Source organism: Elephas maximus, chromosome 8 (genome assembly GCF_024166365.1).
Source record: "Elephas maximus indicus isolate mEleMax1 chromosome 8, mEleMax1 primary haplotype, whole genome shotgun sequence".
Classification (NCBI taxonomy): domain Eukaryota; kingdom Metazoa; phylum Chordata; class Mammalia; order Proboscidea; family Elephantidae; genus Elephas; species Elephas maximus.
The window spans coordinates 13,920,133-13,944,652 of record NC_064826.1 but is presented as its reverse complement, the minus strand read 5'-3'; the positions used below and the strand labels follow the sequence as shown (position 1 = coordinate 13,944,652).

Genomic DNA, 24,520 nt, shown 5'->3' with positions numbered 1-24,520 from the left:
ACCTGAAATTCATGCCGGGCCCAAAGTTAAAAGACAACGTCCCTCTGGTCCTAGTTACTTGGGTTACTTCATTCAGCAGGGGGCAAGGCCAAGATGGAGAATTGACCAAAGAAAGATTCAAGTAATGCTGGCGTAGAAGAGGCCCAAACTCTAATCCTCCGGGCTCAGGAGTGACTCAAAAAGCGGGGTACCACCCCTCCCCTCCTCCGGGGGTCCCGGAAGGGAAGGAGGGTCAGGTGAAACCCGGCCTGACAAAATCAGCACAGCAGTTACGGACACGAGACGCTGGCTACAGTGTTATCTGGGCCCTTCTTCCCGTTCGGACCCCCCCTTGGCCCCCTCTCCTCGCTGCCACCCCGGTCCCGGCGTCTCCCCCCGCCCCCGCCGCTTCCTCAGCCTCATCTCCAGCCCGCCCCCGTGCGCTCGCCCGCTCCACTCCTCCCCGCTCACCTTGGCCACATAGTCCTTCACCTCATCCAGGTCTCCGTTCTTCAGGGCCCACATGAACTCCTTGTCGCACATCACTGCAGCGGGCGGCTCGGCTGGAGACGAGGCGGTGGCGGCGGCGGCGGCAAGCGGGTACTGCCGGGCCAGAGGAGACAGGGCCGCGCGGAGCCGGACAGGAAAAGAAGCGGGGGCGGGCTCGGCGGCCGGGCGGGCGAGGCAGTTGGCCGCGGCGACTGTTGGGGCGGGAGAAAAAAAGTTCTTTGCAGCCACCGGGCCCAGCAGAGCAGGTTCCGCCTGGCCGAGAAGCAGCCGAAGCGTTTACACTTCCGGTTCACTCCCCGCTAGGACCCGCCCCAACTTCCTCTTCCGCCCCTGCGCGCAGGCGCGGTGGCCGGGCGAGCTGGTGAGGGGGCGGGGCAGTGGAGGAGGCTGAGTAGTTAGGTGGGCGGTAGTCGAGCAAGTGTGGGCAGGGCATCCGGACGAAGCCCAAAGCGGTATCGTTTCAGTCCATTCCCACTCCCAGCGACCCTGTAGGAGAGAGTAGAACTTAGCCACCCGTAGGGTTTCCAAGGAGCCGCTAGTGGATTCGAACTGCTGACTTTTTGATTAGCAGCAGAGCTCTTAACCACTGTACCACCAGGGCTCCTGCAGACAGTAGAGTTCATGTTGTTTATAGCCTAGGGCGTTTTTATCCCACCGTACCAAAAAAAAAAAAAGCACTGCCGCCGAGTCAATTCCAACTCACAGTGACCCTGTAGGACAGAGTAGAACTGCCCCATAGAGCTGCCTGGTGGATTCGAACTGCCAGCCACTGAACCACCTGGGTTTCTTTGTCCCACCATAAATGAGAAACACTCATGACACAATCATGGGGGCATCTTGCTCACTTTCTAAAAGTGTACCGGGGTGTGATTTGAATTCCTCCCTCCCTTCCTTCATTACTCTTTCCCCCCTTATTCCTACCTCCTCCTTCCCTCCCTCCTTCCTCCTCCCTCCCTCTCCCCTCCCTTCTCCCTCCCTCCTGCCTTTCTTCTCTCTCCCTTCTTTCCTTCTTTTTCCCCCTCCCTCCTTTTCTCCTTCCTTTCCTCCTTTCTCCTCCTCCTCTTCCCTCCTTTCGTCCTCCTCACTTTCTCCCTCTTTCCCTGCTTCCTACTCCCTCCCTCTCTCCCTTCTTCCTTTCTGCTTTTTCTCTCCATCCTCCTTCTTCCCTCCTTCCTTTCCTCCCTCCGTTCTTTCTGCCTCCTTCCTTCCTTTTTCTCTCCCTTCCACTATTAAGTATCATCCCTGGATACCTACTACCTGCCATACCCTGCTGAGCACTGAGGGTACAGTGAAACAGAATAAACCAATTTCTGCCCTCAGAGAACCACTCAGCATTTTGAACAGCACTGTGAACTTTGTTAATCCTTCGTGCAAGGTTCCTTGAAGGGGAAAATCATAGCAAGTAGTGGGGAAAAGATTTTAATGCTGTCCTGACAGCAAAGGATGCCCAGGGCTGGGAATTCACTTTGAGGGCCACAGGGCAGAGCAAACCCAACCGTCCAGTCCAATTTGTGGTTTCAGCATTTTTTGTTAGTTTGTTTTTAGTAGTTTGAAGATTCGGACCATTTTTTTGTCAGGCTAGTTCTAGTCTCCCTAGGGTTTGGCTTATCATAACTTGGGGCGCAGCCACCGGGTGACTTGTGCCTTATGACTCTAATCATTCAGACATGCACACATGGACATAGAGGTATTCAGTAAAAACTCCTTACGATTGTTGAATCCACCAGGCACTGTTCGGAAACCCTGTAGGGCAGCAGTTCTACTCTGTCCTTTAGGGTCACTATGAGTCGGAATCCACTCCTGGGCAACAACAGGTTTTTTTTTTTTGGTAAACAAACCAAAAGGACCTCTGGTGGCACAGTGGTTAAAGGAATCCACTGCTATCCAAAAGGTCGGAGGGTCGAAACCACCAGCATCTCCATGGGAGAAAAATGTGGCAGTCTGCTTTGTAGAGATTTACAGCTTTGGAAACCCTATGGTGTCACTGTGAGTCAGAATCAGGCAGTTGGTAGTTAAACAAACCAGGCTCCTTACTACCATTCCAATATAGTGTAGGGGTGAAGAACACACTCTCTGGAGCCAGATACCTTGTTTTGAATACAGCTTTAGGAATACAGTCTTGCCTGTACTAATTTTGTTCATTCGGAGCAAGTTACTTAATTTCTCTGTGCTTGGGTTTTCCACATATGTAAAGTGGGGTTAATAATAGTACTCAATGAATATAAATATTTTTTTTCTATCATTTAAAACAGAGAAATGTTTCTAATCAAAAGAAAGCCCCCCAAAGATTTCACAGCTACCTAGATTGTTATTCTGTTAATTTTGCTTCCTGACAACTAGAAACACAAATTCATGTACCCAATGATGATACATTCCCTGAAACAAATCTCAAAGAGGAATTTGTTAGGCAAATTCTGGAGTTCCCATCTGTCATAGATTGAATTGTGTCCCCCCAAAAAATATGTATCAAATTGGCTGGGCCATGATTCCCAGTATTGTGTGGTTGTCCTCCATTTTGTGATTGTAATTTTATGTTAAAGAGAATTACGGTGGGATTGTAACACCCTTACCCAGGTCACAATCCTGATCCAACGTAAAGGCAGTTTCCCTGGGTTGTATCCTGTACCACCGTTTATCTCTCAAGAGATGAAAGGGAAGCAGGCAGACAGTTGGGGACCTCATACCACGGAGAAAGCAATGCCAGGAGCAGAGTGCTTTGTTTGGGCCTGGGGTCCCTGTGTGGAAGAAGCTCGTAGTCTGGAGGAAGATTGATGAGAGGCTGGCAGAAACAGAAAGCCTTCCCCTGGAGCTGTCGCCCTCAGTCTGGACTTGTAGCCTACTTTATGGTGAAGAAATAAATTTCTTTCTGTTAAAGCCATCCACTTGTGGTATTTCTGTTACAGCAGTACTAGATGACTAAGACACCATCTCTTTCTAACTCACACTCCCGCCTGTCTAATCTTTGGGTTACATCACGCCAAAGGCTCTTGATTTATATCTCTCACCCAGACTTCACCTGTGTGACCACTCCTATATTTAACTTATCTATTTGAACATCTCAATCTTAACATGTCCAAAATAGGACCTGGTTCTCCCCTAGCCCTAGATTCTAGACCTGGTTGTCCCCTAGACTTCACTGGCTTTGTTAATGGCACCAGTGACCACCCTGTCACTGAGAACAAAATCATGGGGGGCATAAATTACTTCTCCCTTTCCCCATCTTTCTCTTTTATTCAATTTATTAGTTGTTGTTCGTTGCCTTTGAGTTGATGCCAACTCATGGTGACCCCACGTGTTACAGAGTAGAAGTGCTCCGTAGGGTTTTCTTGCCTGTAATCTTAATGGAAGCCCATCACCAGGCCTTTTCTTCCATGGTTAGCTGCCGAGCACAAACTGCAAGTCCTTCAAAATATCTTAAATTTGTTCACTTCTTGCCACCTTTACGACTGGCCCTCACTTCCACCCAGTCTAAGCCATCATCATCTCTTGTCTGCATTGCTAAAATAGCCACCCAGCTGGTCTCCCCATTTTCACTCTTACCCCTTTTTTTCCCCAAGTCATTACCCACATAATTAGAGTAACTGTTAGAAAACATAAATGAAAAACATCTAGTTCTTGTCTTAAAACCTCTGGAAGATGTCCTATTGCATTTAGGAGAAAATTCTAATTATTTGCTGTGGCCTTTAGGGCCCTCTGGGACCTGTCCCTTGACCGGCTCTCCTATCTGATGGCACTCCCCTGCCACCCCCATTGCTTCTTGGACTCGCATAGATCTAGTCTTCTGTCAGTGTCAGGAAAAACCAAGCTCATCCCACTGCAGGGCCTTTATGCTTGCTGTTTTCTCTGTCTGGAATGTTCTTCCTCTAACTCTGCTCACTCCTTCCCACCTTTGAAACCTCAATGCAAATGTTATCTCTTCAAAGAGGCCTCCCAGCCTACCCACTTTAAATAGGCCCCCCAATTACTCCTATCAGATTTGTTTTTTTTGCCTTCACAACTATTTTTATTATTTGTTTACCTGTTGTGGTAGGTATCCATGCTGTGCAACAGTCATTTCCCTTTGTCTGCCATTCTGGGCACAAGAGAGTTTGGCTTGTCCTGGCTTCCTTGTGGCCCAGTAGTGTCATGTAACTAATTTTGACTTGTTAGCTATGAGTGGAGAGCCCTGGTGGCACAGTGGTTAAAGTGCTGGGCTGCAAAAGTTTGGCATTTCAAACCCAACAAACACTCCTCGGGAAAAAGATGTGGCGATATCTGCTTCCATAAAGATTTACAGCCTTGAAAACCCTAAAACCCTATGGGGCAGTTCTACTCTGTCGTGTCGGGTCACTATGAGTTGGAATCAACTCCGTGGTGGTGTGTGTGTTTTCCCGTAGCTGCAAGTGGAAGTAATATGAGTCACCTCCAGGCTTGCCAATTCAAGACCCGTTTGAGCACTTTTTTTTCCCCTCTGATACAGCAACCAGCAAGGAGCCCTGGTGGCACAACAGTTAAGTGCTTTGCTGCTAACCAAAAGGTAGGCAGTTCGAACTCATCAGCGGTTCTGTAGGAGAAAAGACCTGGAGATCTGCTCCTGTAAAGATTACAGCCTACAAAACCCTATGGGGCAGCTCTACTCTGTCCTGTAGAGTCATTATGAGCCAGAATCAATTCTACGGCACACAACAACGACAATAACAACACAGCAACCAGAATATTCCAGATCCTGGCTACACAGGAAATCTCGAATGACTGAGTGTGCTTGCCATCCCATGGGGATATGTGGATTGAGTAAGAATTAAACCTTTGTTTCTTTAAGCCAGTTAGATCTTGGCGCTTATTAGTGTAGCAATACTGCCAATCTTGACTGATAACAGAAGTTGTTGTCAGAAGGGAGATATTACTACAACAAAAGCTTCAGTAGATGGCATTGGCTTAGGGGTAGGTGGTGAACAGTAGAGGAAATGATATTGGAAGCCATGAGGATGGTGATTCACATTCACAGGGTAAACATTTGGGAAAACCATCTCCTGAGATAGCGTGGTAAAGCGTGGAAGGCAGAAAACTTACCAAATAACTGTGTAGCTCTACTGGAGCATCCAAAACAGAAGGCTGGTGGTATGTGTTGGTTACTATTGGCTGCATGTGATTAAACACTGCAGGAAAAGATAGGCTTAGAAGAGAATTGACTAGCTTGCAATCAGGAATGAAAGAGATTTACAGAGACTTCAGAAATATGGAGACTTGCAGTGTTGGAATATATAAGTGGTTATCACCTTCTGCTAGTAAACATCTACTAGATACATAACAAAGTTTGCTTAGAACTCAGCCTTGTGGCAAAGATCAAATCAAGGACATAACTGCTATTACCAGTTGCCATTGAGTTGAGTCTGACTCATAATGACCCCATGTGTGTTAGAATAGAATGGTGTTTCAAAGAGTTTTCAGTGGCTGATTTTTTGGAAGTAGATTGTCAGGCCTTTCTTCCTCTGTATGGACTTGAACCAGCAGCTTTTTTTTTTTTTTTATTTGTGCTTTAAGTGAAAGTTTACAAATCAAGTCAGCCTCTCATACAAAAAGTTATACACACCTTGCTATGTACTCCTAGCTACTCTCCCCCTAATGAGACAGCACACTCCTCCTCTCTACCCTGTATTCCCCGTGTCCATTCAACCAGCTCCTGTCCCCTTCTGCCTTCTCATCTCACCCCCAGACAGGAGTTGCCCACATAGTCTCATGTGTCTACTTGAGCCAAGAAGCTCACACCCTGCAAGTATCATTTTCTATCTTATAGTCCAGTCCAATCCCTGTCTGAAGAGTTGGCTTTGGGAATGGTTCCAGTGTTGGGATAACAGAAGGTCTGGGGACCATGAGCTCCGGGGTCTTTCTAGTCTCGGTCAGACCATTAGGTCTGGTCTTTTGACAAGAATTTGAGATCTGCATCCCATTATTCTCCTGCTCCATCAGGGATTCTCTGTTGTGTTTCCTGTCAGGGCACTCATCGGTGGTAGCCGGGCACCATCTAGTTCTTCTGGTCTCAGGCTGATGTAGTCTCTGGTTGAATCATCAACTTTTTGGTTAACAGTGGAAACGTTAACCAATTGCCCCACCCAAGGTCTATATACCAAAATAAAACAAAACAAAAACAACCAAATCCATTGTTGTCAAGTCAATTCCTACTAATAGCGATCCTATAGGACAGAGTAGAACTGCCTCACAGTGTTTCTGAGGCTGTAGATCTTTACAGAAGCAGACTTACAGGTCTTTCTCCCAGAGTGACACGGAGCAGCTGATGGGTTCGAACCGTCGATGTTTTGGTTAGCAGCTGAGTGCTTAGCCACTGTGCCACCAGGGCGCCTCAGTATCTATATCAAAAAAATAAAAAAACAACCTGCTGCTGTCGAGTTGATTCTGACTCATAGTGACCCTATACAACAGAGTAGAAGTGCCTCAGAGGGTTTCTAAGGAGCAGCTGGTGGATTTGAACTGCTGACCTTTTGGTTAGCAGCTGTAGTTCTTTTCCACTGTGCCACCAGGGCTCCAATATACCCATGGCTAAACCTCTAAATGGATTGAAATGGTGACCAGTAAATCCTTCCAGCTGGACAAAATATGTGTGTGTGTGTGTGTGTGTGTGTGTGTGTCGAGGGGGAAGTCTCCCATCAAAGCTGAAGATACCCACAAGTAAACTGTACAAGAAAGAAGCAAGAGAGAAAGTCATGTCTCAGAAAGCACAGGGGATGTGACCGCTGGGACACGAAGCTGTCTTGAATCAAATGTATAAGAAATTGACTAAATGTTTAAGAGGTGCCAAAGGATTGACAAAATCAAAACCAACCCTGTTGCTGCCAAGCCAGTTTTGACTCATAGCAACTCTATAGGACAGAGAACTGCCCACAGGGTTTCCAAGGAGCAGCTGGTGGATTCAAACTCCAACCTTCTGGTTAGCAGCCTAAGTTCTTAATCACTACGCCACCAGGGCTCCAAAAGCTTGACCAGCCGAGGTTAAAGGAAACTGTGAGAGACTTAAAATGACCTTTGGGCCTCAACCTTCTGTGGGCAGGAAGCAGCCTGAGGAAGCTGCTCAACTCCCAGGGAGGGTATATTCTCTAATGCTCATTTAAGGGAGGGGAAAGGAGGATAAGGGAAAAGAACCCTCTCCCCCAGAAGGTGAAGCTAAGGACCACAGAACAATGCAGTGGGGTCCCTCCCATGGATCAGAATTGGGACGCAATCCAGGGGCATTCCCTAGCCTAGTATAGGGGGGCCCTTGCCCTGTCTACCTGACAGGATTTCAGAATTGCCACAGGCTAATGATTGCTGTCTCAATCCCGTTCTTCCCCTTTTCGAATGAGAGTGTTTATTGTGACATCCTGTTCCTACTCTAGTATTATGTATGTATCGGGTATGCGAAGAAGGCGGTGGGGTGGATATTTTGTCTATTTTGCTCATATGTCTCTAGACCAAGACAAGACACATACAGACCCCATGTAGAGACTGCCATTTGTCATTCACTGGTGTGGACTACTGTGAGGTCACGGACTTTGAGCTTGGTACTGTGATAGGAGAGAATCTTTGGGTTTTTCCCAGGAAGAACATATGCATGTATTCTGCATATGGGAAAAAGGGTAAACCCAAAGAAGTTGGCCTCTCTGATGACCAGAAAGGCTGACTATGGTAGTCACTGGTGTTGTTTGCTCATGTTTTCCTCTTCTGAGCATTTTCTGTACCCCTGGTGGTTGGGGAAGGGGCCCTGGTGGTGCAGTGGCTAAACCCTCAACTGCTAACCAAGGTTGGTGGTTTGAATCCACCAGTCGCTCCCTGGGAGAAGGATGTGGCAATCTGCTTCAGCAAAGATTTACAGCTTTGGAAGCCCTGTGGGGCAGTTCTACTCTGTCCTATAGGGTCACTATAGGGTTGCTATGAGTCAGAATCAACTCAATGGCAACAGGTTTGTTTGTTTTTTAGTGGCTGCAGAAAAGGACCCCTAGTGGCACAATGATTAAACATTCAGCTGCCAACCAAAAGGTCAGCATTTCAAACCCACCAGCTGCTCTTCATAAGAAAAGACCTGGTATCTATCCACTCTTGTAAAGATTACAGCCTAGGAAACCCTATGGGGGCAGTTCTATCCTGTCACACGGGATTGCTGTGAGTCTGAATTGACAGCACACAACAGTGGCTTGGGTGGGGCTGTGTGATAGTTGTTGTTGTTGTTAGGTGCCTTTGAGTCGGTTCTGACTCATAGCAACCCTATGTATCACAGAATGAAACAATGTCCTGTCCTGTGCCATGCTCACAATCGTTGTTATGCTTGAGCCCATTGTTGCAGCCAATGGGTCAATCCATCTAGTTGAGGGTCTTCCTCTTTTCTGCTGACCCTGTACTTTGCCAAGCATGATATACTTCTTCTGAGACTGATCCCTCCTGATAACTTGTCCAAAGTATTTAAGACGCAGTCTTGCCATCCTTGCTTCTAAGAAACTTCCTGGTTGTACCTCTTCCAAGACAGATTTGCTCATTCTTTTGACAGTCTATGGTATCCTCAATGTTCTTCACCAACGCCTCAATTCAGAGGAGTCAATTTTTCTTCGGTCTTCCTTATTCATTGTTCAGCGTTCACATGCGTACGATGTGATTGAAAATGGCTTGGGTCAGGTGCACCTTAGTCTTCAAGGTGACATCTTTGCTTTTCAACACTTTAAAGAGGTCCTTTGCAGCAGATTTGCCCAATGCAATGCGTCTTTTGATTTCTTGACTGCTGCTTCCATGGGTGTTGCTTGTGGATCCAAGTAAAATGAAATCCGTGACAACATTAACCTTTTCTCTGTTTATCACAATGTTGCTTATTAGTCCAGTTGTAAGGATTTTTGTTTTCTTTGTGTTGAGGTGTAATCCATACTGAAGGCTGTGGTCTTTGATCTTCAGCAGTAAGTGCTTCAAGTCCTTTTCACTTTCAGAAGCAAGGTTGTGTCATCTGCATAATACAGCTTGCTAGTGATTCTTCTTCCAATTCTTACGCCCCGTTCTTCTTCATATAGCCCAGCTTCTGGATTATTTGCTTAGCATACAGATTGAATAGGTATGGTGAAAGTATACAACGCTGACTCACACCTTTCTTGACTTTAAACCACAAAGTATTCCCTTGTTCTGTCTGAACAACTGCCTCTTGATCAATGTACAAGTTTCTCATAAGCACAATTAAGCATTTGGAATTCCCATTCTTTGCAATGTTATCCATAACTTGTTATTATCCAGACAGTTGAATGCCTTTGCATAGTCAATAAAACAGAAGTAAACATCTTTGTGGTATTCTCTGCTTTCAGCCGGGATCCCTCTGACATCAGCAATGATATCCCCGGTTCCATGTCCTCTTCTGAACCCAGCACGAATTTCTGGCAGTTCCCTGTCAGTATACTGCTGTAGCTGCTTTTGAATGCTCTTCAGCAAAGTTTTGCTCGAATGTGATATTAATGATATTGTTCGATAATTTCTGCATTCAGTCGGATCACCTTTCTTGGGAATAGGCATAAATATGGATCTCTTTCAGCTGGTTGGCCAGGTAGCTGCCTTCCAAATTTCTTGGCATAGTCCAGTGAGCACTTCCAGCGCTGCATCTGTTTGTTGAAACATTTAATTGATATTCCATCTATTCCTGGAGCCTTGCTTTTTGTCAATGCATTCAGTGCAGCTTGGATTTCTTCGTTCAGTACCATCGGTTTCTGATAATACGCTACCTCTTGAAATGGTTGGACGTCGACCAGTTCTTTTTGGTATAATGATTGTGTGTATTCCTTCCATCTTCTTTTGATGCTTCCTGTGTCATTTAATATTTTCCCCATAGAATCCTTCACTATTGCAACTCGAGGCTTGAATTTTTTCTTCAGTTCTTTCAGCTTGAGGAATGCCGAGCATGTTCTTCCCCTTTGGTAGTCTATCTCCAGCTCTTTGCACGTGTCATTTTAATACTTTACTTTGTCTTCTCAAGCCACCCTTTGAAATCTTCTGTTCAGTTCTTCTTCTTCATCATTTCTTTCTTTTGCTTTAGCTGCTCGGTATTCAAGAGCAAATTTCAGAGTCTCTTCTGACATCCCTTTTGGTCTTTTCTTTCTTTCCTGTTTTTTTAATGAGCTTTTGCTTTCGTCACGGATGATGTCCTTGGTGTCATTTCACAACTCACCTGGTCTTTGTTCATTAGTGTTCAACACATCAAATCTGTTCTTGAGATGGTCTCTAAATTCAGGTGGGATATTCTTAAGGCTTTCGTGGACTTGTTCTAATTTTCTTCAGTTTCAACTTGAACTTGTACATGAGTATTGATGGTCTGTTCCACAGTTGGCCCCTGGCCTAGGTCTGACTGATGATATTGAGTTTTTGCATTGTCTCTTTCCATAGAGATTGTCAGTTTGATTCCTGTGTATTCCATCTGGCAAGGTCCACGTGTATAGTCACCGTTTATGTTGGTGAAAAAGGTACTTGCTCTGAAGAAGTTGTTGGTCTTGCAGAATGCTATCATGTGATCTCTGGCATGAGTTGTCACCAAGGCCATAGTTTCCAACTTTCACATTCCAGTCACCAGTAATTACCAAACGCATCTGAATTGCATATTCGATCCATTTCAGACTGCAGAGGCTGGTAAAAGTCTTCGAATTCTTCATCTTTGGCCTTAGTGGTTGGTGCGTAAATTTGAATAATAGTCGTAGTAACTGGTCTTCCTTGTAGACATATGGATATTATCCTATCACTGACAGCATTGTACTTCAGGATAGATCTTGAAATGTTCTTTTTGACAATGAATGCAACACCATTCCTCTTCAAGTTGTCATTCCTGGCATAGTAGACCATATGATTGTCTGATTCAAAATGGCCAATACCGGTCCATTTCAGCTCACTAATGCCTGGGAAACATCAATACGTTTAAGCATTCCACTTCATTTTTCACAATTTCCAATTTTCCTAGACTCATACATTCCACTTTCGGATCATTTCTAGCAAATGAATTGTGAGTGTAAGTGATATTAGAGTCCCTTCCAGGCCAGAATGTTTAATTGCCATTGCGAGTTCCTCTGATGCTCTTTTTCCAATAGCATAGCCACCGTGAGCTTGTGATCCTAAGCAGATTCCCCTGTCAACTCATGGTAGCACTGAGGAGAAAGAAACCTTTTCTGTTTTAAGTCTCTGCGATTTTGGGGGTTATATGTTATTGCTGAACAACCTATCCTACTTGAATAATACCCCCATTTATTATCTGTCTCTTACCTTAGAAAGCAAGCTTAATGAGGACAGGAGTCTTGCCTATGTGCTCTAAATTATAGCCCTGGTAGTGCAGTGGCTAAGAGCTCTGTTGCTAACCAACAAGTCAGCAATTTGAATTCACCAGCCAATCTTTGGAAACCCTATGGGGCAGTTCCACCCTGTCCTATAGGGTCACTATAAGTTGAAATCTATTTGACAGCAAAGGACTTTTTTTTTTTAATCATTACATATAACTGATAGTAGGTGCTCAACAAATATTGGTTGAATTAATAAATGAGTTAATTTTCTAGAATAACTAATGTAAAAATGGCATGGCGTCAGACCTTCTCGTCTAACTTCAAGAGCAGGAAGGACAATCACCATTAGCATCATCAGCTTAGAGCTGCTTCCTATGAGGTGGAGGTCAGACATACTTCCACCCTCCAACCCTTTTTACCAGTTCCTACACCAGCCGTGTCTGACACAGCACTCTTTACTTCTTTTTGGGTTTGTTGCAGTGGCCATGCAGAACTCACAGACCATACTCATGATTATGGGGTTTATAAGGGAAGTCACAGGTTACAGGTTACAATTCAGGTTGAAGACCAACTTGGAAGTAACAGGGACGACTAATGATATGGCTCTTTGATCAGGACAGCTTCTTCTTGGCCATACCTACAGGCAAGCCTCTGCCACCCTTTAGCTCCACTGTTAAGTGATTGGAGGCACCCCATTCTGCTGAGAAGCCTCCTGCCTGAAGGCCCTCAGCTTTCTCACTCCGTGGATCCGCATGCCCACTGTAGCCGCCTCAATCAGGGGGCTGGAAGCCCAGCCAACATCTCGCGCTGGTCTCGTTCTGCAGCTGCTAGACTGTGCAGTGCTTGCTAGTGCTTCTTACTGTCTCGTGCCATATTCAATGTTACAGCTCTCTCAGTGTTCTGGGTCTGGAAGGTTTTCAGGGCAGGGACCCTGGATCCAAAGTATGTGCTCTGCTCCTGGCTCTTCTTCTTGATGGTAGTAAGGTCCTCCTCCAGCCTCAGGTATTGGCTCTCTTTAAACCTAGCAGATGTCAGAACTGGCCAATCCCTTACAAGGGTTCCATACACCTTATTTTCATAGTTCCACCCACCCCCAGGGTTCCATGCACTTAATTTGTATTAGCAGGCTGTCCAATTCCGTTGGTGGGCCACAAGGTGTGGCATCACTAGGAGGCTTTGGGATGCACGTACTGCACTGGATGACACTGTCAGAGGAGTGACACCAAAATTAATGTGTCTAAAATTTTTATGCAGTGTTTCAGCAAAAATTTATTATTTTTTATAAAATACCCCTGTAGTTAGTTATAACAACAAAAATATTTCTCATGAGCCCAGCTTACATGTATCACTATACCTACAAACCCTATGCTAATTTACTTTTTGATGCTTCCAATGCACTCTGGTCAGAGCTGTCATTGTCACCCAACTACAATGTACTGGGTGACAGCAACCCTAGTGATACCACTGGCCACAGCATCTTATTTGCATAGTCTTACCTGATCGTTTTGTGGGAGTTACAAGACCACGGCTAGAAGGGCTATAATATAGAAATTCTCTGCACCGCAACTAAGGACCTTAACTAACCAAGACCCTTAATGCTTAACTAGACAGTTATCTCATCTTGCATGGAGATGGGCCAAGGTGACACCTGCAAACAGATCTATATATTCTTCAGAAAGAAAGGATTTTGACGTCTGGTTCAAAATACAACAAAAAGGAATGATCTTAAGAGGGGTTGTGACAATTTTAACCGGAACTATGTTCTTTTATTTCCATATTACAAGAGCGATATATGAATGTATGCTTGTTTTTTTGTTTTGAATTTAGAGAACATTGTTGTATACAGACTGTTCTTTTTGTTAGGTGCCCTTGAGTGATTTCAACTCATGGGAACTCCATGTGACAGAGTAGAACTGCCCCATAGGGTTTTCTAGAGCCCTGGTGACTCAGTGATTAAAAGCTTGGCTGCTAATGAAAAGGTTGGCAGTTTAAATCAACCAGCTGCTCCTTGGAAACCCTATGGGGCAGTTCTCCTCTGTCACATAGGGTCACTATGAGTCAGAATTGACTTAGTGGAACTTAAGAAGTATAACTAACATAGTGGCAGAGGAGATGGGTGTGGGGTTGCTGCACATGTGGGGTGGACATACAGAGCTGTAGAGAGCCTTGGAGGTGCAAATGGACCAGCATCTCCTGAACATGAAGTTATTTTTCCAGGCGTGGAGAAAAGAAGATACAGGATGAAAGAAATTCAAGTACAAGTTAGCATCAAAATGAACACATACACATTTCTGGGTTAAAAAAAGAAAACCTCGGATTAAAATCTACATTTAAAAAAATGTTATATTATCAGAGTGCCTCATCTAACTGTATACAGAAATAGAATGCAATGTGATTGATAATAGTTCTTCCATAATAGACGACTGCGGTCTTCATTGTCGTTTATGGGATAATGATAGCGGTTACGGTCTAATGCTTTTAAAAATTCATTCTCCTTTCTCTATGACTATACTTCCATCTCCTAATCTATTACAGATAATGAGGGTTTTACCTGACTAAAGGCCATTTAAAATGATATAATTTAGTCCTCCACATCACTCTGAAACTTAAATTGAAAATAAATATTTCCAAAAAGCAATGACATATCTCCATGCTTATTACTAGATCCCATACTAATTGTAAAAGTTTGGTGCTTTGTGTTAAGAAAAGTTGATCAGAAATCATTCTGAGCTAAATCCTTCATTCTCTGTACGTGTTAGAACAAGCAAAATAAAACACTAGGAACAATAGGGTTTTAGGATTTTAGTGTATGTTTGGCAAATTCTGAAAACTCACATTTGAAAATTCCTTCTCTCTAGTGACATCTTGTTATTGCGAGCCATAATAAAGGTGGAAATATAAAAATATTCCAGATGGCTGTAGCTTACAAATAAAGCACAAAATCATATAAACAGAAAGCATAATAATAATTAAAATGTTTACATAGGACTTTGCAAGATATGTTTTACGTGTATTATTCTTACTTAGTCCTTATGATAACTCGAACCAAGACCAGTTTTCTATGGGTGATATTTTGGAGGTTGATTGCCAGGCCTTTTTTCCGAGGCACCTCTGGTTCAGCAGTCAAGCATGTTAACTGTTTGCACCCCCCAGGGACTCCATAATAACTCTAGAAGTTATGACATTACTGTTTTCATCCTAGAGTGGAGGGAATGGAATTCCAGGAAATAACTTACCCAGGATAGCAGATGGCGAGGCTGGAATTAGACCCAGTTTTCTGGCTTCCTGCTCTGTGCAATCGTCATTACGTGAAATTGCCTCTGTACCAGAAAGCCAATAGGTATGGCCGTCAACATTGAATTTAAGATTCTAGGATTTAAAAAAAAAAGTGTTTAGGAAGTGAGTATAGCAATTTGGTTTGGTGTTTAAGGGAATTGTCAAAAGTGGAAATAGGTGTCTTTCCCAGCCCAGGTACTTTTTACTCTTTCTGGGTAGAAGGCAGATCCGTAACTCGGATCCTCTCTTCCTTAGTGACAGCCATAATCTCTGAAGTGCGGCACTTAAACGGGTGTAAAATCTGGGGTCAAACATAAGATCAGTCCCAGTTCTGTTACCTCCTAGCTAAGTGGCCTTAGACAAGTGACTTCATTCATTCAAAACCATTTTCTCATCTGCAGAATGTGGACTAATAAAGTATCTGTAGGAAAAGACTTGTTACGGGGGTGAAACGAAAGAGTTTATGTAAGGTATCCAACAAGCTGCATAAGGAATGTTAGGTGTGGGTGGTGCGAACAGTTAACATTCTTGGCTGTAACCAAAAGGTTGAAGGTTTGAGTCCACCCAGAGGCACCTCGGAAGAAAGGTTGAGTGATCTACTTCCAAAAAATCAGCCACTGAAAACTCCATGGAGTACAGCTCTGCTCTGATACACGTGGGGTTGCCAAGAGCTGGTGTTGACACAAAGACAACTGGTTATTATTGTTTTTAGCTATTATCTGAATGTCCCACGTTTGGGGGCTAAAATGCTTCCATAGAAGGAAAATTCTGTGTGCATTCAGTATACCAATAGTTCATGCGTGAAGACATTATCTTGGTAAATTGGGACTCCTGTATTTTATGAGGATATTAATTCAAAAATTTCGTCTTGTTGTGCTCATCATCAACTTATTTTTGACTCAGTGACTATGACTGCTCTAAGCTTCTGAAATTTTCCTATGAGGGCTAGCACTGAATTCTGAGAATCTGGTCTGTCAATGTTGACTTTCTGATCTCCCATCTGAAGCTATTTTGAGCGACAGCTGAGCTGCTTAAGTGTCATGAGGTGTTGCAGCAGGATCCAGGACAATGGCTTAGTTTTCATCATGGCTAATTAGCTAAAACGAGCACTAGGTAGAGGGTAAAGGATCAGGGAAAAAGAGGAAGACCTTTGATGAGATGGGTTGGCAGTGGCTGTAACAGTGGGCTCAAACATAGTGACTGTGAGGATGGTGAAAGATCGGGCAGTGTTTCGTTCAGTTGTACACAGGGTCTCTGTGAGTCAAATCGACTCAACAACAATTAACAATGTCGATATGGTTGAAATGTCTTGGCTTTTTTTTAGGTTTGTATCTTCTAAATATGCTCATTCTTTAGGAGAACTAAAAAACAAATAAAAAACAAACTTCTAAAGATTAAAATGGCATGAAAGACGTTTTTTCTGAGAGCTGCTCAGGGCTGGAGTACTCTTTATCTTCTCATCCATATTGCAGGCTGTTTGCAATTTGCTGCTAACCTAAAGGTTGGTGGTTTGAACCCACCCAGCAGCGTCATGGAAGAAAGGCCTAGAGATCTGCTTCTGTAAAGATTACAGCCAAGAAAATCCAATGGAGCAGTTCTGTAACACACGGGGTTGCCATGAGCCAAAATTGACTCAATGACAACGAGTTTGGTTTTTTTGACTTAGGTCAAATACATTTTCTGGGAAATGGAAATACTTTGTATCTTTGTACATGTCACAGTACTCAATGTGTGCTAGCTTTATGTGTAATAACTTCACACATGAAATCACATTCTAAGATCTGGACGGGATGCAGATGAGGGTGTTTAAAAAAACAAAAAACCCTATGGCATTTGGAAAATGGCTGCAACATGAGGGTGTTTAGCTCGGGAAAAAGCACTGGGGTTTATGATAATTGTTTCTAAGTAACTTCAGTGCAGCTCTTCATATAGATCCAGAGATCCAAGCTAGAAACAATGAGAAGTTATATTTGGGCTGGGTATAAGACTTGGAACACCAAGGACTTCCTTGTGATGGCGTGGGCTCCTGTGAGGGGAGGAAGGCAGCTCTCTGTCACTATTTAGATGATGTCCTTTCAGGTGTGCTACTGAAGTGACATAAAGCCAGGGGGTGGCACACATAGTTTGCCGTTGGCTACTAATTGCAAAAGTTTGGCTTTGAACCCATCCAGAGGCACCACAAACGAAAGGCCTGGTGATGGGCTTCTGTAAAGATCACATCCAAGAAAGCCCTATAGAGCTTAGTTAAGATCACATCCAAGAAAGCCCTATAGAGCTTAGTTTGACTCTGAAATACATGGGGTCACAATGTGTGAGAATCAATTTGATGGCAGCTATGAGGTTTTTTTTTTTTCTGGTTTACTTAAGAGGCTTTCAAAATGGGCAAGATGTGGGATTGGCTACTTCCTAACAGTCATTTTAACTACGTTGTTAGGTGCAGTCTGGTTGATCCTGACCCACAGAGACCCTATGTACAACAGAAGGAAACACTGCCGGGTCCTGCGCCATCCTCATAATCATTGCTACGTTTGAGCCCATTGTTGCAGCCACTGTGCCAATCCACCTCATTGAGGGCCTCACTTTTTTTGCTGACCCTCTACCTTACCAAGTATGATGTCCTTCTCCAGGGACTGGTCCCTCCTATAATATGTCCAAAGTCTGTGAGACAAAGTCTCACCATCCTCGCTTCTAAGGAGCATTCTGGCTGTACTTCTTCCAACACAGGTTTGTTTGTTCTTTTGACAGACCATGGTATATTCACTATTCTTCACCAACATCATAATTCAAAGGCATCAATTCTTCGATCTTCTTTATTCATTGTCCAGCTTTTGCATGCAGGTGAAGCTATTGAGAATATCATGGCTTGGGTCAGGTGCACCTTAGTCCTCAAAGTGACATCTCTGGCTTTCATTTTTTTAGGATATTACACTTTAAAGAGGTGTTTTGCAGCAGATTTGCCCAATGCAGTACATCGTTTGATTTCTTCACTGCTGCTTCCATGGGTGTTGATCGTAGATCTAAGTAAAATGAAATCTTTGACTTCAATCTTTTCTCCATTTATCATGATATTGCTTATTGGTCTAGTTGTGAGGATTTTTGCTTTCAATGATTTTAACCATGAGATATTTCAATTTCACTGTCTTCAAGAACTGAGCCTGAATAAAAAAGATGCCTTGAGAACTCACTGTGTGGCATGGACTAGTCCTGCAACCTGTCTGAGTTCTACGTTCCTAACCTGTGAAATGAGATGATTGGACACTGGACCAAAAGTGTGCATTCTGCAGCCCTTGGGCTACATCCGACCTGAGAGCCAACGATGAGAATAAAGGCTAAAAGCTCTCACCAATTTTACTCCTCAAGTATGTCCAGATGTAACCATTTTAGTGGGTCATCAAACAGTGCCAAACTTCTCATTAATTTTTTTTTTTATTCACTCAAGTGGACAATCCAAGTTGTGAGAATGTTCTTTTTCCCCATAAGACTCAACGACATCATTTTCATTTCAGACCACATATTCAGGGAAACAAATATGTGGTCTGAAAATATCTTGATTTTTCTCGAATGAGTCCTTGTTTGACCACTCCTGTACAAGATGCCGTCTCTGGCCTCTGCATCTTGAACATTGTTTCTCATTCCCTCATCTCTCGCAGAGTCATAGATTCTAAGGCTAGAAATTTGAAACTGTCACAGGACGCGCAGACCTCTAGAGCAGTCATTTCCTCTCAGGATACAGCATTGGTTGCATTTTATGAGACACTGACACATGGGGCTGCCATGAGTTGGAATCAGCTTGAGAGCAACGGGTTGGTTTGTATTTTTTTTTAATCAAGGAGCGGAAGCAATTTATCTCCCAGTTGCAGAAGAGGATACATTTCTCCGAACACAGAGGAGAACAAAGCTGACTTTAATGGGTGCTCACTCAAAGCCTTTCCAAGGTTCTGACTTTCCAGCATCCAGAATCACCCTCTCCCGCACTTTATGTCCTGGTGATAACAGCTTTTACTTAGGAAACAATGACTGTTTCTAGTGGAAACTCGATGCCGTTGAGTTGATTCCAACTCATGGCAGCCCCATGTGTCAGTGTCTCATAGCGACCCTATAGGATACAGTAGAACTGCCTCATAGGTTTTCTGTGGAGCAGCTGGAAGATTTGTACTGCTGACCTTTTGGTTAGCAGCCGAGCTCTTAACCACTGCGCCACCAGGGCTGGTGGAGGTGGCTACAAAATTAGACGCCAGATTCTAAGATCCATGAGAACAAATTCTGTTCTGTGGGATCCATGGAAAGTAACCCAGAGCCTGGTATTTAGTAGGAGCTTGATAATATGTTGGTGAGGAGATAAATGAATGAACAACTAAAACCCCAATGAACAACTGAGGCGGTTATTTCTCAAAAAAATTTTTTCCATCTAGTCTTCTAGTGGTAAGAGAGCCCCCTGCTGGAAGTGTATTGAAAATGTTTCAACTAATTATTCCTGTTTCTGCTCAGTTCACAGAGAAACAGAGAAGAACGATGCTTTATTTGGCAGGATCTCGTGAAAGGGTCTGAAGATTCCCAGAACTCGGTTTGCACAAACTGGATACGTTATAGGTCAAATAAGGTGCACCAAAACTTTTGATACAGTACCCTGCCTATCCACTGCCATCCAGTCGATTCTGATTTACAGTGACCCCATAGGGTTTCCAAGGCTGTAAATCTCTACGGAAGCAGACAGCCACATCTTCTCTGGTGGTTTCCACCGTGGTTTCCACCGCTTCCCACCTGTCAGTTAGCAATCACTTTAACTACTGTGCCACCAGGGCTCCTGATACGATATTACAATCCTATACCCTGGCATTGCCCTGTGTTAGGACATAAGTATTATAAATTATTCCCTACAAATTCTTTAAGTTGTTAGTAGATGACCATGTCTTGAGCACTAAACTATGAATACGCAGTAAGAGTAATACAAGGTACGGTCAGCACCACTGTTGAATACAACTTCTAAGTTAACCTGATATATTTACTAATACATATTATATATGTACACATATATTCATGCAGCGCAAAACCCTTATATATATTCTCTTTGTGCTGCATAATAAGCAATTCATGAATATTATTTGGTACTTTTTCCAGAGGGGCCGTGGTGGCATAGTGGTTAAAGAGTTCGCCTGCTAACCAAACGGTGGGCAGTTCGAATGCACCAGGTGCTTCTTAGAAACCCTCTGGGGAAGTTCTACTCTGTCCTTTAGGGTCTTTTTACAGAAGGAAGCCCTGAGTGGCATAAACGGTTAAGTGTTCAACTATAGGAAACCCTGGTGGCATAGTGGTTAAGTGCTACGGCTGCAAACCAAAAGGTCGGCAGCTCAAATCTGCCAGGTGCTCCTTGGAAACTCTATGGGGCAGTTCTCCTCTATCCTACAGGGTCGCTATGAGTCGGAATCGACTGGATGGCACTGGGTTTTGGGTTCAACTACAGTAAAACTTGTGAGAGCAGGAAACTGTGTAAGGCAGAAACCTGTCAGAGAAGAAAAAATCAAATGTTTTTCACTAAATTGAGCAATAGAAAAGTGGTAAGATTGCACCCTATCAAAAGTGGAAAACTTGTGAGACCCAGAAAAAACAACACAGTCCAGTCAAGTTCTGGCTCTCACAGGTTTCACTGCACTTGCCGGAAGAGTCCCAGACCATAAAATTGTTTTAAACCGTGAATTTGTGGTAACTTGTTACAGCAACAATAAGAAACTAATACAACCACCAACACCCATCCCATCTTTCTATTCTCACCTCTCCCTGCCCTCATAAGCATCCACTCTAAGGGGCCTTTGTTCTCTCTGAATCCTGCCACCACAGATTCTACCACAGGGCACCCTCTGGGCCTGTTGCCACGGGCCCTACAGCTGGGCCCCTTCCAGACCTCATGCTGCCTTCAGTGTTACAGCCCTTGACTTATGTTACAGCTCTTTTAAGAGGTTCCTTGCCTTCTCTCTCTCTCACTTCTTTCTTCCTTCTGCTTCTCCTCTTGCTTCTTTTTGTGTGAGAAGGCTCTGTGGGGTTGGCTGTACATATATACAAACTCCGCCTCAGTTTCAAGGCATGAACCTCCCACCAGGGCCACGAACTGACCAATCGCCTCTTGGTAGGCCACAGACATTTCATTTGCATAGTCTATTGACCAGTCTCAGCAAGGTGCATACCAATCACAGGGCAGGTTGCAGCCCAGGACCAGACAAAAAGTATCAAACCACAAATTCTTTACGGCTTACTCAGGAAATGTCAATCAACTTGGACAAAAGTAACAAATCCTCTGGGGTAGAAAACTAGGGCAAAGGGCTTATGGGGAAAATCTGTCAAACTGTTTTTCCAAAGAACCAAGGCAAAAGGCCATATAAGGAAACTAGTTTTACTGCAGCACACCAAACAAATATCAATGGATTCGAAACACCACTTTTTTTTTTCATTAATTTTTATTGAGCTTCAAGTGAGCTTTTACAAATCAAGTCAGTCTGTCACATATAAGCTTATATACACCTTACTCCATACTCCTACCTACTCTCCCCCTAATAAGTCAGCCCGCTCCCTCCTTCCAGTCTCTCCTTTCGTGACAATTTTGCCAGTTTCTAACCCTCTCTACCCTCCTGTCTCCCCTCCAGACAGGAGACGCCAACACAGTCTCAAGTGTCCACCTGATACAAGTAGCTCACTCTTCATCAGCATCTCTCTCCAACCCACTGTCCAGTCCCTTCCATGTCTGATGAGTTGTCTTCGGGAATAGTTCCTGTCCTGGGCCAACAGAAGTTTCGGGGACCGAAACACCACTTTTATCATACAATGAAGTTCATTGTATATCTTGAACTCTGTCCCCTCCCCCCCACACCCATCAACCTGTTTTTCAATTACTTTGTAATGTATTTTATTATTTGGTAAGTTAAAACTCTCCACATTACATTCCTTTTGAAGAAATAAGTAGCCTTTTTCACATGTTAACTCTTCTAGTTTAACCTTAAAAGTAATTTTTCCAATTTTCTTTTTGACTGAGATTACTTTGAATTTAGAGGACAGATTGTTTTTTTTGTTAGGTGCCATCAAGTCGGTTTTGACTCAAGGTGATCCTATGCACAAAAGAAAGAAACATGCCCAGTCCTGTGCCATCATCACAATTGTTGCCATGCTTGAGCCCATCGTTGCAGCCACTGTGTCAATCCATCTCGTTGACAGTCTTCCTCTCTTTGGCTGACCCTCTACTTTATCAAGCATGATGTCCTTCTCCAGGGACTGATCCCTTCTGAGAACATTCCAAAGTATGCAAGAGGTAGTCTCCCCATCTTTGCTTCTAAGGTGCCTGAACAGTTCCTGTGAGCTTTACACTGGTCTGTTTAGTCTAATTGAATACAAAGCAGGAAATCAATTATACAAACCTTTCCTAAAAGAGTGCAAAACAGATGCTTGATTTAAAACACATGCAAACATTAGCATAGTTTATAAATATTTGGATATTTTAATAGAACAATAATCAGCATATTAAGAGAGCACTTGGAATACTAGTGGCATTAAAGCTATTACATATTAATATTGTTGGCTGCTTGTTCTCTATATACAAGCCAATTACTGTATTTGTTTCAAGTTACAAACAATAAAAACAATAGTGGGGTTAAATACTGTCCTTTCCCGGAACTCTGACTTAATAAGCTATTTCTCTGGAAGGACAGATAGATATTTAGGAGGCAGGGTAGGAGACGGCATGCCAAGGCAGGATCAATAGTGAGATCTGATATCTTCAGAACATTGTTATAAACCAGTTCATTAAATTACAGAAATAAAAGTATATCTAGAACTTCAGTAGCAAATGAATTGTTGGAAAACTTAAAAACTCAAGTGGTTTATGGGAAAACAAGTGAGAGAAGAAGCAATTTCACTTGACTGGAGACCAGGGCTTTGGACCAGTTAGGTCTGGTTCATTTCCATCCAGATATACTGAATCAGAATCCACGTTTTAACAAGATCCCCCGGTGATTCTTAGGTATAGTAAATTTTGAGAACCACTACTGTACTAATGGTTCTCAGAATTGGTCCCTAACCAGCAGCATTAGCATCGCCTGGGAACTGGTTAGAAATGCAAATTCTCAGCAGGGCTTTGGAACCTGAAGCAACCTATTGGAAGCCCTGCTGGAGACGCAGTCATCATGACCTCATTTTCAAGTGACTCCTGCTTGTCAAGAGCTCCCTGAAGGCCAAAGCCCAAGGGAGAAGTGGAAATGGGCCAGGAATTGTGCATTTGATGCCCAAACCCCAGTTATGAAGAGAAAACTGAGAGCTTCCAGCAACTCCATCCCCCAGTCTTGTACTTGTTGAGTTGGCTCAGGTGTCTGATATAATGCTCACTGTCCTGAGTTCCTTAGCAGAACCCACTCTTGATGTCACAGAGTGGGCCTGGGGCTGACTGATTCTGTAAGAAAACTCAAGGGAGTATGTCAGTTCCCAAGGGATGATGTAGTATTGTCATACACCTGCTCCTTTCCCATAGACCAGGCGAAACTTCAGCGTTGACAAGGGCAGAGTTTGCTCAAGAACTTTGGGGTTAAGAAAAGTTTTGTACCAGTCCCTGAGAACCAAGCGGACACAAATGACTCATACAACTCCTGCCTGCAGAGGGAGAAAGTCTGTTTTCTAATCCTGAGGGCTAAGTAATAGTAACATCCTCCTCACAGAAGAGTCCTCACACCGAATGTTCAGAGAGCTGCTCCGGTAATTAGCCACTATGGCTGAACAGGTTTTTACTAAGATGTTCTCTCTTAGAGAGTTCTTTTTGTGGAAAAATAAAATGCTCTTACCCAAGTATTGGATTTACTGACCTGGGCTTGAGCAGAGCCTAGAACTCACAAACAAAACAATGCCTTCCAATCCCAGGTATTGATTTAAATATTAATGGAGAACAAGATAGAAACACTTCATCCTTATAGCTCCTATGTAACGAAAATCCAAAACAAATTCATACGCTGAACATATACAAACCGTAAAAACAATAGGAGTCAAATCTCTATAAAAAAAAAAGCATTTATTTATTCTTGGTTCATAATAAAAGTCACCTTTAATCATGTGAATAAGGTACTTGGGCAAGGTAAATTTCTTCTTGGTCATTGCTTGACATACAAGATGTGTCCCTTCATGATCACTAACAATCTTGTAGTAGAGCCCCCAAAAAATTTCACGAGGTTTCACAGAATGAATGGGGCGCTGGTGGCTCAGTGGTAATATTCTCACCTTTTGTGTGGGAGACCCTGTTTGATTCCTGGCCAGTGTACCTCAGATGCAGCCACCACTTGTCTGTCAGCAGAAGCTTGTGTGCTGCTATGACACTGAGCTGGTTTTGATGGTACTTCCTTCTGCAACTGATCATGGGAATGGTGCAGGACTGAGCAGCTTTTTGTTCTGTTGTACATGGCGTTGCCATGAGTCGGGAGTCGACCTGATGCCAGCTAAGAACAATACTCAGAATGATTAGGGGTAGGCTTTATTGGGGA

The 24,520-nt window shown here is 43.6% G+C and overlaps 1 protein-coding gene across 1 annotated transcript in view; it reads right to left on the bottom strand.

The window, feature by feature from the left end:
* Nucleotides 1–779, bottom strand: part of MTPN (myotrophin) — a 50,487-nt gene extending 49,708 nt beyond the window's left edge. The window contains exon 1 of the mRNA XM_049893699.1: nucleotides 451–779. Coding sequence (XP_049749656.1) covers nucleotides 451–522 — 72 coding nt within the window. The 5' untranslated portion in view covers nucleotides 523–779. The remainder of the gene's footprint in view (nucleotides 1–450) is intronic.
* Between the last annotated feature and the right edge of the window lie 23,741 nt (nucleotides 780–24,520).